This window comes from Hemitrygon akajei, chromosome 4 (genome assembly GCF_048418815.1).
Source record: "Hemitrygon akajei chromosome 4, sHemAka1.3, whole genome shotgun sequence".
In the NCBI taxonomy this organism is placed as follows: domain Eukaryota; kingdom Metazoa; phylum Chordata; class Chondrichthyes; order Myliobatiformes; family Dasyatidae; genus Hemitrygon; species Hemitrygon akajei.
Window position 1 is genome coordinate 161,606,095 of NC_133127.1, and position 18,392 is coordinate 161,624,486.

The 18,392-nt window shown below is 38.8% G+C and overlaps 1 protein-coding gene across 2 annotated transcripts in view; it reads right to left on the reverse strand.

Annotated features, from left to right (window-relative positions):
• The window catches only part of flt3 (fms related receptor tyrosine kinase 3), an 81,232-nt gene that overhangs the window by 35,745 nt on the left and 27,095 nt on the right, over positions 1 to 18,392 (reverse strand). For both annotated transcript variants that reach the window (XM_073043814.1, XM_073043815.1), the window contains 7 exons: positions 17,770 to 17,921; positions 17,522 to 17,672; positions 14,323 to 14,488; positions 10,934 to 11,040; positions 4,485 to 4,587; positions 1,339 to 1,523; positions 1,093 to 1,190 (listed from right to left, as the gene is read on the reverse strand). In XM_073043814.1, coding sequence (XP_072899915.1) covers positions 1,093 to 1,190; positions 1,339 to 1,523; positions 4,485 to 4,587; positions 10,934 to 11,040; positions 14,323 to 14,488; positions 17,522 to 17,672; positions 17,770 to 17,921 — 962 coding nt within the window. The remainder of the gene's footprint in view (positions 1 to 1,092; positions 1,191 to 1,338; positions 1,524 to 4,484; positions 4,588 to 10,933; positions 11,041 to 14,322; positions 14,489 to 17,521; positions 17,673 to 17,769; positions 17,922 to 18,392) is intronic.

Sequence of the window (18,392 nt, forward strand, 5' to 3'; positions counted from 1 at the left end):
GAAGACTGGAGGGGGTGGGGTGAAGCTGAGAGCCGGAAAGGTGATTGGCAAAAGGGATACAGAGCTGGAGAAGGGAAAGGATCATGGGATGGGAGGCCTAGGAAGAAAGAAAGGGGGAGGGGGGAGCACCAGAGGGAGATGGAGAATGGGCAGAGTGATGTGCAGAAAGAGAGGAAAAAAAGGAGGGGGGAGAAAAACTAAATATATCAGGGATGGGGTAAGAAGGGGAGGAGGGGCATTAACAGAAGTTAGAGAAGTCAATGCTCATGCCATCAGGTTGGAAGCTACCCAGCCTCCAACCTGAGTTTGGATTCATTTTGACAGTAGAGGAGGCCATGGTTTGACATATCAGAATGGGAATGGGACGTGGAATTAAAATGTGTGGCCACTGGGTGGTCCTGCTTTCTCTGGTGGACGAAGCGTAGGTTTTCAGCAAAACAGTCTCCCAGTCTGCGTCGGGTCTCAGCCTGAAATGTCAACAGCGCTTCTCCCTGTACATGCTGCCTGGCCTGCTGTGTTCCATCAGCATTTTGTGTGTGTTGCTTGAATTTCCAGCATCTGCAGATTTCCTTGTGTTTGCTTAACAAACAATTGAAAGCTATGTTTTGTCACCAAATAAGGCCTGTATTTCCCAGGCATCTGATGTGTACACTGAGAGCAGATCGCAAATCCTGATTGAAACCAATGGGATTTCATTTTGTGGGCAGGTATGACCAGGCAAAGAATCAAAACATGGCAAATCCGATTTTCAAATCTGTCACTAAGTTCTGGATATCCAGGCTTCACAGCCCTTCCATGGTACTCCAGGATCTCCAGGATTTCTTGCAGTTTCAATATCTGAAAGCTGTCAGTTCTAATCAGCGTTTCCAGTAAATTTCAACAATGTCTGGCCCACATATTTTTTAATTCCCTCGAAGCCGCACTTTGAACATATTTTACGAATCAGGAAATGGAAACCACTTGATAAACATTTTGAGACAGGTCTCCTAAACCCCCAGATCAGCTTGTTAAGTGGATTTAAACTGTCTGTGATCTGAACAACCTTTTCACAATGCACATGAAACAATAACTAATAATATGGATATTATTTACCTTCTTATATCTGTAGAATATGAAAATGATTAACAGAATCGTAGATGGAATAAAAATTCCAGCTGTGATGTAGAAAGAAGATTGCAGGAATTTCATATCTGGGGGAGAAAAGAGTATGTATTTGTATTAAGATATTAAATTAACATCAACTCAATCAGTTGGAAGATCTACATACTTCTGCACCATACAATTCCAACAATCCTGTAGTACCAGCATTGTTATTCCTTGTACATCCTATAACATTACCTTGCTTTGGAAGGAAAATTTCCCTGCAGGTTGAACCTACGACATTTTCTGCACAGCACCTCATCACACACCCACCCACCATGGTGCGTGTGTCCAGTACACTTGTTGTGATATTGGAGCCAAATTCTTCTCCTTCTGACTGATCAGTCTGAATACCTTCTGTGACAGGTTCACCTTCAATACAACTGAAACACAACAAAATAAGTCCAAATTAGAAAACTATATTGCAGAATCATATACATACTTAATATATTTAATTATACCGATATATCAGCTTTACGTACCATCCAAGTGTCTGAAATGTCTTCTGACAGAAGACATTTAATCATATGATTACACTTCAAAGCATTTTTATTTAACTTGTTTCAGCAAAGTGTTACAAGTCATAAGAATTTAAATAAAATTAGCTAAAAATAGAAGAAGCACGCTATGCTGGTAATATTGAGACTTATTTGCAGTACTTGACTTCTTCATTGAATAACATTATCAAAATGCATTTAGGACTATAAAAATATTTTTAAAAATTGCATCAACTTTTTCCAGCGCCTTGTTCATAATGCACGAGTATTGGTATAGAGGGTTAGAGGATGTTCCACAACAAATCAAATATATAAAGGTAAATGAGAGCATCTGATAAAATGTAACTCAAATTGGTTTAACTGGAATAGCCTGACAGAAGAATATTTCCCAGCAGTACAGCAACCGAAGATCAGAGAATAAAACAGAGTTAAGAAAAAGTAAAGAAAGTAGTAGAAATAATCAGTGATTCTTGGTGAAAGGAATAAGACTGACATTTTTATCTAAATACATAAAGGTAAAAATAAACTTAGTAGGATAGAAAACTCCAGCAAAGGGCACAAAAGAAGAAAAGTGGTGAGATGAGAAAACATCTCTTGCTGCTCAGTTACCATCTCTTTCACAACATACACTAGCTGATTGCTTTCACAATCAGTAAAGAATTTTGTCTTTTGGTTTCCTACTGAATACTTTTGACAAGCATGGACTATTATTGGTCATGTGTCCAATAACATATATATTAGCAGCAGCGCTGATAGGATTGTCATATACTCTGCTTCATCCAATCATAGAAATGGTGATTTGGTAGCAATATTGGAGAGAAGCAGGTTCTAAATTATTCTGGTGAACATTTGTTACTCTTTGGTAAGTACATCATTCTTCACAGTGGCAAGTATATCCATTATTAAATAAAGAGACTGGGATCTTCACTGAAATCATCTTGAAAAACTTTTTTTTTGTTTTTTTAATTGCTTGATGAAACAGCAGATTAACTTTGTGATTTGTGAACGAGGACAGCCAGAACTTTTGGACACAACATTTTATCATTTTTACAATTTTAAAATATTCTACTTTTATACATTTTTTCCTAACAAAGTGCATGACTTCACATCTTTTTCACAATATATTCCACCTGCCTTGTCCTAACTCAATCACTTAGACTATGTATTTCTGCTCAAAGTCTCTTTGAAGTTTCCTCTCAACTGACATTATTAACCATACCAAGTAACATCAGTAAACATGCATTTGTACATTTGGTCTCCTCATCCAAATCATTGAATCAGATTGAAATGAGCCACTGTAACGGCAATGATCACTGCAGCAGCAGGTCAATCCATGCGAGTACATTACTTCCAGTCCCTTATACTTCAACTTTGTTTAATATTCTTATATAGCACCTCATCAAAAGCTTCTACAAATCCAAATATATTGTGCCCTCTAGTTTCTTTTACCTATTTTGCTAGCTACAACCTCAACAAAAAATCCCTAGCAGGTTTGTCCAGCATAATTTCCTCATTATAAATCCAGGTTGGCACAACTAAGTGAGCAGTGACTGCTTCCTAAACAAGCCCTAGAAACTGATTTCAGACTAACTAGTTTGTAAACAAGAGAAAATCTGCAGATGCTGGAGATGTTGAGTTCCTCCAGCATTTTTTGTAACTAGTTCGTAGTTCCCTAACTGTAAAGATTTAAGACTTGGGTTATAGATTGAACAAATAAATTACCCTTTTCTTGTTACAGAAAATAAAATAAAGTGTAAGGGTTGAGGGTTCTCTGATGTGACAGACCTTTATATTTGGCCTGTTCCTGGATCTATTATTTGATTAATTTTGCATTATATAATCTAAAGGAGTCAAAATGGTTGTTGTGATGCATCCAGTTGGTAGTGTAGTAGGTAGTGCTTGTCGCTCTCACTTTCAGCTTCCACCATTGGCTAGCAGTCTCATGAGAAGGAGAGCTGATGTGTAAGTCTCTGTCTGCCAGGACACAGCCTCTCCAACAGCAAGCCTCATGTAGTGCCTCCATGCTAGCGACACACAGAACTGAACTCCTTTCAGACTCAGGCTGAACTCCAGAGGACAGGGAGAGGGTTTGGCCCCTGCACACATAGCACACAGGCCCACCATTGTGTGGACTTGCCCTGGTGCTCATGAACTGGATCCCCAGCTATGGGTAAATAGCCCCACTGCCTTGAGGGCAGCCTTGGGAGAGACAAAGGCTATGGGAGTGAAACCAGACAGCAAATCCAGAGTGCAGCCCCTAAAGTCGGCTCGATGTCTTTGAACATCCTTCCGACAGCTCCTGCAGCCAAGCTGAAGCCAAATGTATTGCTTCATAAGCTTTCCTTTGGACTACACTGGTGAGGCCAAAAGGTGGACGACTGGGCATCTCAGTATCTCCGTACCTTCCGCCCAAGCTTATGATGATCATCATCATCCATTGTCCTTCAAGACAGACGGATGCCAACCAATGAGCCAAAGGGTGAGACTGCTTCTCGGAGCAAGTGACTCCCCTTCCCCGTTTCACTATCTATCTTCAGGAGTCCTAAGTCTCAGTCTGAAACTTCAAATCTTTATTCCTTTCCATAGATTTTGCCTGACCTGCTGAGCTCCACCATTGCCCTGGACTTTTCTTTATCGCTTGCTCACTGATGTCTATCTTTCTAATCAATGCACCTCACAATATACTAAAATATGCCTATTGGAAGTGAAGTCAGGTTAAGCAAAATATACAATTGCTGTGGGAACTTAATGAAAATTATCAGGTCTGAAATTAATTCAGTTAATGGAGTAATTTCCAGTTTGCTATTTTAATAGTAGCATCGGGTGGCTGTTATTTCTTATACTTACAGCTCTCCAGTGCATTTTCTCCAATTTAATCTGGCTGGAGGATGACTTGTAGACATGCATGAAATATGTGTTTTTGTCATTAAAAGATCCACAGATGGTTTTGCTGTAAAAAGTGCAATTCATGAATTTAGTCATATTTAATGAATATTTTAAATTATCAGCTTCATTTTTACTACCCGTAGCAATAATAACCTATCTTACAGATAAAATTGCCATCTTGTACATTTCAGTTCATTGAATACTGAGTATTATAGATGTACACACAATTTGTTTAGATTTGAATAGCAGTAAAAGTGACCCATTGAACATAGGTAAAGTTCAATTAGTCCTTAAACAGACATAGTCCAACTCATATGGTCACAAGAACTAAGACAATTTGTTGTCAGTAACTCATATTAGTGATTCCAGAGCACAGAATTTATTACATAATGAGTAGGGCACCAAGTAAATTAATTTCACTGAAAGATTCAATCTTTGTTGTAGCTTTTTATCCTGACTCTGGTGCCCATTCAGGACACCCATGTAGTGAACTTAAGTAAATATGAAGCCACTTCCACAACAAGTATTATTACAGATTCAATTAAATATAATATTTCAGAAGTAAATTACTGTCACCACAGATGTGTTTCCACAATAAAAATGTTCTATGCTTTCCAGTTTCAAAAGATGAATGAAATGTTGTGGACACGCTTCTGGCACCAACATAGCAAGCCCTCAACTTACTAACCTGTATATCTTTAGGTTGAAACCAGAGCACCACGAGGAAACCCACGTGGAACTGGGGAGAATGTCCAAGTTCCTTACAGGCAGCAGTGGGAATTGGATCCCAGTTGATTTCCCCAATCAATTTTATAGCTGGCATTGTAACATGTTGCACTAATCGTTATGTTACAGTGGATCTACACTGCAGTGTCTACAAAAATGTGTTAATTTTCTAAATTATGAAGTATACATGCATAGGAACACAAGAAAATAGGAGCAGGAGTAGGCCACCAGGCCTCTCAAGCCAGCCCCACCATGCTCCTGGGTGATTTATGCTACCCTCAACTCTTCTGTGCTAGTACCCCACATCCCTTAATTCACAGATCTTTCAAATATTTATCTAAATCCACCACACTTTTTTGAGTGATCTGGCCTCCACCACCCACAGTAACAGAAAATTCTAGAGGTTTCTATGCATTTCAGTTTTAAATGGCCAACCCTTTATTTTGTACTTATGTTGGGTTGTTTGTGAGTCTCCTAATAGTGAAAACATGTCAATATCTATCCTGTCAGGCTCTCTGAAGATCTTACTTGTTCAAAGAAGGTCACACCTCATCCTTCTAAACTCCAAGGAATACAATTTTAAACTGCCCAGCTTCTTTTTGATGAGGCAATTGTATCATATCAGGAATCAGCCTGATAAATCTCTTTTGGACTGGTTCCAACATGATTATATTGATTTTAGATAAGAATACTATGCACGGTATTCCAGTCACAACACATCTCACACAAATGTAACAAATCTTGCCTATTCTTAAACTCTAACCCCTTCACAATAAAGATCAAACATGCTGTTGACTTTTTAAACTACTTGTTGAACCAGCCTGTCAACATTTTATGACACATACTTAGAACATCTAGATCCTTCCTGACTTCATTTTCTTTCTATTTAGACTATAATCTGTTTTTTTGATTCATCTTACAAAACTGCATGACATGACACTTCCCCACATTTATCTCCATTGGACAGATTTTGGCCTATCCAAATTGTGTTGCAGAATCTCAATGTCCTCATCACAGTATGCCCTTCACTTATTTCTGGATCATCGGCAAACTTGCAAACTTTACAAAACACATATTTATTCCAGCTCTTTGTTTTCTACATTACAGTCAATTTGGATAGGCCAAAATCTGTCCAATGGAGGTTAATGTGGGTAAGTGTCCTGTCATGTACTTTGGTAAGTGGAATCATGGGAGGTTTCAGGGGTGATAGACAGGATATATAAGACTTAGAACAGAATTAAGCCATTTGGCCCATCGAGTCTGCTCCGCCATTCAATCATGGCTGATCCTTATTTTTCCCCTCCTCAATCCCACTCCCTGGCCTTCTCCCCATAACCTTTGATGCAGTGGCCAATATATAGAGAGGTAGTTACACCCAAGGTCTAGGATGCAGGAAACTGGGTGACAGTCACAAGGGTGAAAGGGGTTAAAGTCAATGCAGACTACACCTGTAGCCTTCCCCCTGAACAACAGCAATACCACTTTGGATAATGTTGGGGGGGTATGACCTAGGAGAGGAGAGTCACAGTGGTCAGGTCTCTGGCACTGAGTCTGGCTCTGTGGCCCAGAAGGGAAGGGGAGGGAAGGGGCATGCTGTGATGATAGGGCATTCATTAGATAGGGTAAAAGAAAGGAAGTTCAGTGGACGAGAACAAGATTCCCAGATGGTACGTTGCCCCCCAGGTACCAGGGTCTGGGACATCTTGAATCAAGTCCTCAGCATTCTTAAATGGGAGGGTGAGCGGCCATAGGCCATGGTCTAAAAAGATACATGGAGCCAAAAAGATGAGGGAGATCTTAAATGCAATTTTTGCATCTGTATCAACTTAGGAGATGGACACAGAGTCTATAGAAGTGAGGCAAAGCAGCCATGAGTTCTTAGACCCTATACAGATTACAGAGGAGGAGATGTTTGCTGTCTTGAGGCAAATCTGAATGGACAAATTCCCAGAGCCTGACAAAGTGCTCCCTTGGATCCTCAGGGAGGTAAGTGCAGAAATTACAGGGGCCCTAGCAGAGATATCTAATTCATTCTTAGTGACAGGTGAGGTACCAGAGGATTGAGGGTAACTAATGTTCGGCTGTGTAAGGAAGTCTCTAAGAATAAACCAGGAAATTATAAGGCAGTGAGCCTGACACCAGTAGTGGGACAGTTATTGGAAAGCATTCCAAGAGAACGGATATATGAGTACTTGGATAGGCAGTGACTGATAGAGATAGTCAGCGTGGCTATGTGTGAGGTAAATCATGTCTAGCCAATCTTTTCGAGTTTTTCGAGGAAGTTACCAGGAAAGTTGATGAAGGCAAGGCAGTGGATGTTGCCTACATGGACTTCAGCAAGGCATTTGACCAGGTCCCGTATTGGAGGTTGGTCAATAAGGTTCTTTCACTTGACAGTCAAGATGTCATAGGTGATCATGGTCATTGACCATGATTGTATGTGGCAAATTTTTCTAAAGAAGTGGTTTCCTATTGTCTTCTTCTGGGCAGTGTCTTTACAAGACAGATGACCTCAGCCATTATCAATACTCTTCAGAGATTGTCTGCCTGGTATCAGTGATCACATAACCAGGACTTACAATATGTGCCAACTGCTCATACAACCATCCACTGCCTGCTCCCATGGCTTCACATGACCCTGATCAGCAAGGTAGGCAGGTGCTACACCTTGGCCAAGTATAACCTGAATGTTAGTGCAAGGAAGGAGTGTCTTAAACTTTCTTTGACAGAATTGTATCTCCAGCCTGCCACCCAGGTCCATAATTCATTGAAAGTAATGTCACAGGTAGATTAGGTCATTAAGCAAGCTTTGGCATATTGGCCTTCATAGATCAAAGTATTGAGTACAGGAGTTGGGACGTTATATTATAGTTGTATAAGACATTGGTGAGGTCTAATGTGGACTACTGTGTGCAGTTTTGGTCACCCACCTACAGGAAAGATGTAAATTAGACTGAAAAACTACATAGAAAATTTACTAGGGTGCTTCTGGGACTGGAGGACTAAGTATAAGCATAGATTCAATAGGTTTGAACTTTATTCCCTAGAACAAAGAAGATCAAAGGGAGATTTGATAGGGAAATACAAAATTATGTGGGGTATGGACAGGATAAATTCATGCAGGCTTTTTCCACTGAGGTTAGGTGAGATTACAGCTAAAGGTTATGGGTTAAGGGTGAAAAGTGAAATGTTTAAGGGAAACATGGGGGGGAAATCACTTCACTCAAAGGGTGATGAGAATGTGGAGCAAACTGCAAGCACAAGTAGTGGATGGGATTTAAATTTCACATGTTTGGGAAAATTTGGATAGGTACTTGGTTGGGAGGGGTATGGAGGGTAATGATCCAGGTGCAGGTCAAGGGGACTAGGCAGTTAAAATGGCTCAGCACAGATTGGATGGGCTGAAGGGCCTACTTCTGTGCTGTAATTTTCTATGACTCTATGACTCCTTGACTTCTCCCTGTATGTTGGCTCTCAATTTATGTAGCAGCTTTTAAAATGGCACCTATCAAATGCCTTTTCAATAGCCTAAATAGACTACATCTACAGGTTCCCCTTTATCAACTTTCCCTGTCACATCCTGAAAGAATCTGAGCAAATTGGTCTAACACATTTTACCTTTCATAAAGCTGTCTTAACCATGTTTGATTTATTGATTTCCCCTAATTGATTGGTTATTCTCTCTTTGATTATTGACTCTATTGACTCTCATCTTCTGACAATAAATGTTAAATTAACTTGTCTATAGTTCCCTAACTTCTGTCTTCTTCTGTTTAAATATTGGAGTCACAATAGATGTTTTCCAACTTTCTAGTATCCTCCTGAAATTTGAAGAGTTTTGGGAAGTTTGATCAATGGATCCACCATCTCTGCAGCCACTGGTGTAGGCCAACAGGACCCAGCAATTTGTCCACCCTGGATTTTAACAAATTCTTCACTTTTATTTGAAATTAACCTACCCATTATCTTAGAGAAATGCAGTGTCCTCCATTGGAAGAGTGATCTAAAAAATTGATTTAACAAATCTGTCAGTTCTTTGTGTCATATGATTAATTCACCAGTCCTGTTCTCTATAGAGATCCCATACATGTCTCAATTGCTTTCTTCCTTTTTATATATCTATAGAGATTCTTACTGTTTGTTTTGGTTATTCTATGCAGGTTTTCTCACAATATCAATCTTCTTCCTTCTGATGAACTTTCTGATCTTTCTCTCTGGAATCCTTAACCCTTCCCAGTCTTCTGGTCAACCACTAGCCCCTGCCATTTTGCATGCCCTACTTTTCAATTTAACGTTATCCCTGCCCCTCTTTCTCACTTTTTCTAATTAGGATAAATACCTGCTGAGTGCCATGGACCAGCTGTTTGAGTATGTGCCACTGTTCATATATAGACCTGTATCTTATTTATTTTCTTGTTCCACCTGAGACAACTTCACCTTCATACCAATATAATTGCCAACTCTTGTTAAAAACCTGAGTGTAATAGGGCGTCACATCATAGGAATAGGCCCTTTCACCCATTAAGCATCCACCACCCCCAGTGGGACATTTACACTGATCTATTCTCCTCACAGTCTCTTCAGCTACCACCACCCCACCCAGGACTCTACCAACTCACCTACACACTAAGGGTAATTTACTGTGTCAAAACTGCCTACCAATCCACATGTCTTTGGGGTATGGGAGGAAACCAGAACACCCACATGAAACCCATATGGTCACAGTGAGATTTTGCAAACAATACAGAGATAGTTCCTTTTGACAGGATTGAGCTTATGAATTTGCTGCTGTCAGGTAAGGTCTCGGCTAGCTATGTCACTGTGGTGTAGCCTAGCTTATCTAACCTTTCCTCACAGGACAATCAACTGAAGTAAGGAGATCAATACTGTACACAGTATTCCAGATGTGACCTCAGCAATTTGCTATAGAATTGAAACATTACATTCCTACTTCCCGGGACATTTCCTCATCCCATTGTCATCATCAGGGAGGAGGTACAGGAGCCTGAAGACAAGTACTCAATATCTTAAGAACAGCTTCTTCCCCTCCGTTTCTAAATGAACATTGAATCAACCCAAGAACACTACCTCACTATTTTTGCTCTCTTTTTGAACTACATATTTAATTAATTTTAATGTATTTTTCTTACTGAAATTTATAGTTTTTTTTAATGTATTGCTGCTGCAAAACAACAAAGTTCATGATATACGTCAATGATATTAAACCAGATTCTGATTTTGATTCTGAACAATGACCTTCTCTTAACAAAAAAAATCTACATTTTATATTTCATCCAGTGCTTTGGGTGATCACAAAGGTTGTTTGAAATATCAAATTATTGTTTCATCTTGTCAGCTTACAAATAAAATTTATGCATTTGGCTCTGTAGATTTTTGTTTGTAGTTCCTTATCACAACTTGTGCCATATTGAGTGGCATTTTTTGCCGTTTCTGTTGCACTTAACTGTTCTTACAAGACTGAGTTGCCAGCTCAGGCGGCATTTTTACTGTTTCTGTAGCATTTGACGGTTCTTACAAAGCTGAGTTGCCAGCTCGATGCTCAAACCATCACAGATGGAAAGCATGCAAGGAGCCAGCCAGATTCGATCTTAAGTCCATTTGCCTCAAATTCTGAGGCGGATGCCACAACACCACAGGCCAGCATTTTTGTAGTTTTAACTTACTCTTTATATATAAGGTAAAAGATGTCTGAAATTCTGCTTCCTCATTTTCGGCAAATAATTCATAGATTCCAGGTTTATGTCCATGATCACAAAATCTTGCAGAAAAGCTAGGAAATCATGAAAAAGAAGAGAATGAAAATATTGTGCAATGTATGAACAGATTCAAAGCAGAAAAATATCTAAAAATTAAAAAGTTTAAAATAAATTAGAAATTTAGAGCTGTACAAAGTCAATTCATACATCGTATTATTATACCATTATAGATCTTCATTTGTGCTAATATTCTCTAACCTATGAAATTAATCAATCTATGGCTACATCTCTATTAAAACTATTGTACAATAGGAGATTGACAACAAAGTCCGATGTGATTCAATCCCGAAATTCATTGCAAACTCTGCTTCTTTCCCTAATGGTGCAAAGAGCATTTTTATCCATTAATATGGAGTGATTGATAAGTTTGTGGCCTAAGGTAGAAGGAGTCAATTTTAGAAGACTTAGCACGTTTATTTTTCAACATAGTCTCCTCCTACATTTACACACTTAGTCCAGCGGTTGTGGTGCATATGGAACTTGGACTTCCAGAAAGTGTCCACAACGGGGGGGTGATTGATAAGTTTGTGGCCTAAGGTAGAAGGAGATGAGTTATACAGCTCTCGTTACATGCACATGCAGTTCAACACCGAGCGATTATAGAAAGTTTGAAGTTAATAACTCATCAGGGTGATTGATAAGTTTGTGGCCTAAGGTAGAAGGAGATGAGTTATAAAGCTCCCGTTACATGCACATGCAGTTCAACACCGAGCGATTATAGAAAGTTTGAAGTTAATAACTCATCAGGGTGATTGATAAGTTTGTGGCCTAAAGTAGAAGGAGATGAGTTATTAACTTCAAACTTTCTGCATAATCACTCAAAGAGTTGACCTGCATGTGCATGTAACAAGAACTGTATAACTCATCTCCTTCTACCTTAGGCCATGAACTTATCAATCACCCATCTGTGGACACTTTCTGGAGGTCCAAGATCCGTATGCACCACGACCGCTGGACTAAGTGTGTAAATGTAGGAGATGACTAGGTTGAAAAATAAATGTGTTAGGTTTTCTAAAATTGACTCCTACCTTAGGCCACGAACATATCAATCACCCCACATAGGTCTGTATACTACAACACATTTAGCGCTCTCTGCCAGTAAGGGTACCTATAATACTGTAGCAAAATTTTCAATTTTATTCTTAGAAGCAGTTATTGCACATAAGATGTACAATAGATTTCCCTGTATGCTAATAATAACATTAAAATTATCAAACGTTTGGACACTTTGGGGATTGTTAAATAGCAGAAACCAGCTGCTTTCAGTTAGTTTCCCAGTGTGCAGTTGGTGATTCCACACAGTAGCACTGATCCATTGTGAGGAACATTTAGGGGATGCATACTGAAATGTATGGCACACATTTTCTGGCCTGTCAGATGAAATGCACTAAGAGTTCATCTTAACATATCTTGCACGATGTTGTGCAGAATGAAGGCACCATTGCCTTTCCCCTGGCGGCATTAAGTTCTTCTACTCAAGCCACAGTTGAGGTGATGGATCCATGGAAACACAAACCAAGGCCATACAGATGGGTAGAGGCAGGTACATTAAGAGACTCATAGATAAGTGCATGGATGGAAGAAAAATGGAGGGCTATGTGGTAGGGAAGGTTAAAAGATCAGCATAACATTGTGGGCCAAAGGGCCTCATTGTGTTGTACTGTTCAACGTTCTATGCTCTAATAATAAATAGCTATGGTCAAATCTTCAATATAAGTATAAACGCGAACAACGTATTCTAAAGTTAAGAATAGATTGTGTGAACGACTTGCCGCAGCTGAGTTTTGTGGGTAGAACATTTCCTTCAGGGCAGGAAATATGAAGTCCTTATCTGGCCAGGCAGAAAATTGGACTCTGGCCCACCTAGAAATGGTCTAGCAAAACACTGAGTTGCCAATATGTTCAAACAGCTAACAAAGTGAATGACATAGCATGCTCCATAATCGACATTGCCTCTCCAATTTATTTGAGGCAGGTGCCTCTGTCCATGATATGTTAATTTTATATCTAATATCTGTTCATCCTCTACTTGGTTGACAACACAAGTGTACTAAATGAAACAGACTCAGAGCAGTTCTGGGAGATCAAAATCAAGTGTCAATTAAAATTAGCAGAAACAGTTGCACAATCTACTATCATATGGATTAGCACATCCCTCACTCTGCCATTACTCTTAAAGCATGGGATTAACTATGGTTCAATGAGAAATGAAGACAGGAGTATACTGTGCATACCTAACAATACCAGACTAGATATATGCTAAACAAAAATAAGTGTGAGTTTAACCAGAACATCTCACTTGACATCTTAACAGAGTATTAGTCCACATTAATGAACTGAATTCTAAAGTTGAAAGTGGCTGTCTTTGGCATGACGTCAAGGAGCCTTAGTAAGGTAGGTGATGCACCATCAATAACTCTTGAGACGTGGGTTAAGGTAGGCTTTTATTGGCTGGAAGAAAGTACAAGCAGCAAGTGACCATCACACAACATCCTGGAGACTGAGGAAGGGTCTGTGGCTCCAATCGCCTTCATACCGGGGTCTGTGGGAGGAGCCACGGTCAGTGGGAGGAGCCACAGGAGCAGTCAGCGGGTGGGGGGGGGGGGGGGGGGGGAATGTCCAGACAGGTATATGTAGTTCACCACAGTAGGCACCAAAGGGAAAACACCTCATTGGCTGAAGCCATAAGTTAAATCAGGGAAGATGGCTGCTGTGGGTGATTTGTACCAGACCCAGGACATCTCTGCAAGAGTTTTGCATTATCCCTTCAGATGCATAAACATCCACAGTTGTTTCATCAGCATGATTTTTCTTTCAACAAGTGGGGAGGTTTGCAGATGACTACATGATGTTGAATTCTGTTTCAGCAAATGAAACAGTTCATGCCAGCATGCACTAAGGCATCAATGTTCAGGCACAAACTGTTAAGTGGCAAGCAAAATTCACACCACTAAAGTGCAAAGCAATAGTCATTAACAATGAGAGAACCCAGCACCTACCCTTGACATTCAATGGTATACTGTCACTATGCTCCCCATAATCAATATTCCAGAGGTGAGTTGAAAGCGGCTGTTGATTAAGAGTAATTCTGGCATGAAAAAGCAGTATCTAGATGGTTCAGAAGCAGAGTATAGAAGCTGCAAATGATGGAGGCAACTAGCATTTAAAAGTCAGTTGCACAACTTGAATTATGACCAGCTTTAACACAGAATACTTAAAGACAATATGTATGGTGATAAATATTCTAGAAAACATCAATTTTCTCTACACCATCCGGCAAATTCTAAAAACTGTACCTGTTTCCAAATAAATTTGTAGGTTCACATGGGAAGACTTTTTTGGAAAAATACCACTGGCATCTTATAAGTGGAAATGCATTAAGTTTGGCTTCAAAGCAGAAGTTTTCATCTTTACCAATACTATAAACTTCATTTACAGTTGATGAATTTATAAAGCCTTCCTCTGCGAAAAGAACAGGTGACATATTTATTGCTTTATCACACCTTATTTTTTGAAGCCTCTACATATATTAACATATAAAAATGGAAATAAAATGTACTCACATACTGTTAATATCAGTAACGTATAGTATATTAAATAATAAAAATATAGTTAGTTACAGTACAATTTAGAAGAAAATATGCATCCTCTGACTTTCCTTTTCTAATGAAACCATTCCTGTGCTTCAGTTGAGCAAGTGTTCTAATTTGGATGGTCCACATGCAAACATAAAACAAGAGGAAGTTACTTGGCATTGTCCTTCCTCAAAATACTTGTTTTATTTTGGCTCACTGATAGCATCCCATAATACCATTTAAAATGTTTAATAGTTCAAACTGTCCCATCAAATATTTATATTTTTATAAACACCTAAATGTAATTTGTAAAAAGTTTATATATATAGCTCTTCCATATTTTAATAGTATTAAAATATGAAAGGGGCTCTCTCTGGCAACTTTGCAGGCAAATTGTTTTATTAGAGTCCTAAAATTATACTGCCGAAGTTCTTTCACTCTTCTGATTCTGTGGCCAAGGTAAATGAGTGGTGCCATAGCTGGTTATCAAATATATTATGAAATGTGTTATGAAACATGAAATCAGTACAGACATTTATAATTAAAATACAATAATACAAAACTACCATAACTAAAATAAAAATAAAGCATGTGTAACTAAAGTGATGAGACAAACTTATGGAATAATAAAAAGGAGGCAATAACATTGGAAACTGTGAATGTGGCAGATGGTCTGATTGTTGTAGGTTGGTGAGAAGTTGAATGGTGGTATAAGATGTGGCCCAATTGCACTGATTAGATCTAATTGTAGATGGTAGGAGATCCACTGGCTGTTGAACTACTCATTGACAGTGGAGAAGATGGCAGTCAATGGGGTTAGAAAATGGTGATTTTCAATTCAGGAATGAAACAGGGTATCAGATATTGACAAGTGGGCGAACGAGGTTACTTTAGGGCAGTGTAACAGTAAGCTTTCTTGCTCCTCAAGAGTGACTAATTTTCTCACTGCACAGACTTTGCCTTTAATACCTTTGTTCAGGTATTAGCTGTTGTTAAAAATAGAATGATGCAATCAGTGTCATTACAACATAATGCTACATTCCACAAATCAGCTTGTCACCTGCTTTTTATTTTGCCTACATTAAAACCAGAAGAGGGTAGCCTTGAGGCAAATGTGTTTCCTGTTCCAGACGTTTTGCATTGCAACTTCTCTTATGGCCTCTGTCACACTATTTCCATGTAAGATAGTGACACATTCGGACACAGTGGCCAACCAAAGGTGTCAATGTCTTTTTTTAAAATGTAACTTTTATGATCACTAGACCCTGCTAAGCTATAGAATATCTTTCACTTGTTTCTGCCCACTTCATGCCTATTCTCTCCAAACACATCTCATCTCTGCAATCCACCCCTAGCCCATTTAATACTCTAGTGATCAAACTATTGACTTTAAAATAGAAAGGTAAAGTATTTTATTATATGGTGAGAAACTGAAAGGCCTTGGTATTCGGAAGGAGTTAGGTGTCCTCTTATATGAACTGGTGCAAGTAAATATCCAGATTCAGCACGCAAACGGGGGGGGGGGGGGGGCAAAATTACATTGGTTCATAGAGGAGGGATGTCGTACTTGAATTATTGAGAGATCTGATGAAACCAAGGTTATTAAATTCAGTATTAAATCCAAATTCAATCACTTTCTCTCTCTGCATCAGAATTACCTGTTTCTGCTTAAAGAGTTATCTGCTATTAATCCATCAAATACTACTCATGCTTTTAGCAACCCTGACCTTGCTCAACCTCAAACATTCTGTTTATTCTATCTATTCTATAGTGACTACTTGAAAACAAACTTAAAGTCGCTGAGAAGCTAAATGAGGGAGTATTGCATTGTATGACGCACTTCCAACTAACCAAATTCCAAGTTGAAAAGTGCATTTAATCCTTTATTACAAACCAACAATTAAAATCATTCAACTCTTCTGTAATTCACGTAAAAAAAGATGAGTAAGATGAACATAATTGGATCAAATTCAAACAAAGATGAGCAGTTAAAGACAAGCGTAATTGGTTGAAGGTTAAATGAAGACAAGCCAGTCAACAAAAGGTATACGCTCCCTACTCACCCCGTCTCTATGCTGCCAAGCAGGTGAACAGGTAAATAAATATTCACTTATTTCTACTGCCACCCAAACCCCATAATAAGTTACCTTAACCCAGAGAGAGGATGCATAACACAAATACAGACAATAAATAAATACATAGAAGCAACATATTTCTTCCCCTACCTGCTTTGTAAAGTAATTTTTTCACTTTTCCAGAAACATAAATTTCAAGTTAGTGTTATATTTCTGTTCCCAAAGGGCTTTTGATCTAAAACATTAACCACTTCAGCTTCTGCAGATGCTGCCTGACTTGCTGAGTATTTCCTGCACTTTCTACTTCAAAAATCTAACATCTGTATTCATTTTTCTTCATTTCACAGAGTCAGAACAAGCTGGAAATAATCCCTTCAGTTTATAAACGATGTTTGACTATTTGACTCTATGACAGAGGCTTACAGATTTCTGGAAATTAACCGAATCAAGTGATGTGTAAAACATCATTCATGACCAGACTAAGTAGCCAGGTAGACAAGAAGGGCTGAATAGACTACTCCTGTTTCTGTCACTTATGTTCTTATGCCCAATTATTTGCTTCTCTGCTACTGAAACACTTATCAACACCTCTATTATATATTTGAACCATCCTTCTTTCCAAACATACTTTAAATCCAACCTCTTTGTCAAAGATTTTGATATCTGTCCTGATAGGTATTTTGATCACTCAGTATATTTGTCAAATTTTCTTTGATAACCCTCCTGCTAAGCACTTTGGGTTACTTGATTGCATTGGAGATGCTTGCTGCTGTTATTAAGATTTAGCCCATTGTATCACTTCACAATTCCAAATATTCCAGTGCTCAGCTAAGAAACAAACTTACCAAATACCATTAAGTTGATTGTCTTGCTTGGATGCTGTGTTGAAGAACATGTATATGATCCACTGTCTTTCAAGCTTACTGAGTTAATAAACACAAATTCTTGTCTTCTGTATCCATCTCTTCGAGATAATACATTTTGTTTCTTCAAGACCTGTATCAGTATTGAAATAATAACAACAATGCTGAAGTTTATTGAATAAAACTTAATACACACTAAGGAAATGCACAATTTCAAGTAGGCGTCATACCTCTGTTGTATTTCCTGCTTTTGTGTCATTTTTCCAGAATATTTTGAATTTGTAATTGCGATATAAAGCTCTACATTCTATCAGAAATGGGTCTCCAACTTTCAAGTAAACATACGTGACTGAACTTCTGTTATCTGCTGTGGTATTAAGATCTACAATTCAAACACAGAAAGTTTACTATAGGCAGTGATGTAACAAGCATCACATTACTGAATTTAAAACTGCATACGCAATTCACAAAGAGGATACCCACCCACTCCTCCCCTTCCTTCCATCTGCCATTCACCTCTCCCCCAATGGTTCCATTCTATCTACCAATGTGCACCTTTTTTACTTATCAGAGTTCAGTACTGGTAGCCCTTTGTGTTCCAGCTTATCCTCCTTTAGCAGTTGTCAAATTGCCTCTGTTTTTTGCCCCTCTTTTGGCCTGCTGCTAATATCTCCCAGCTCCACCCATCTCTCCCCTCCCCCAACCTGGAGTGATCCTTCCTCACTGCACCAATCACCTCAGGCTCCTGTCTCACCACTCTCCCTCTCCACTTTAAACTGGCCACTGCTCCTTTTCAGTCAATTTTAGTGCAAAGTGATCTAGTTCATCTAAATGGCTTAGAAATATGTTATTT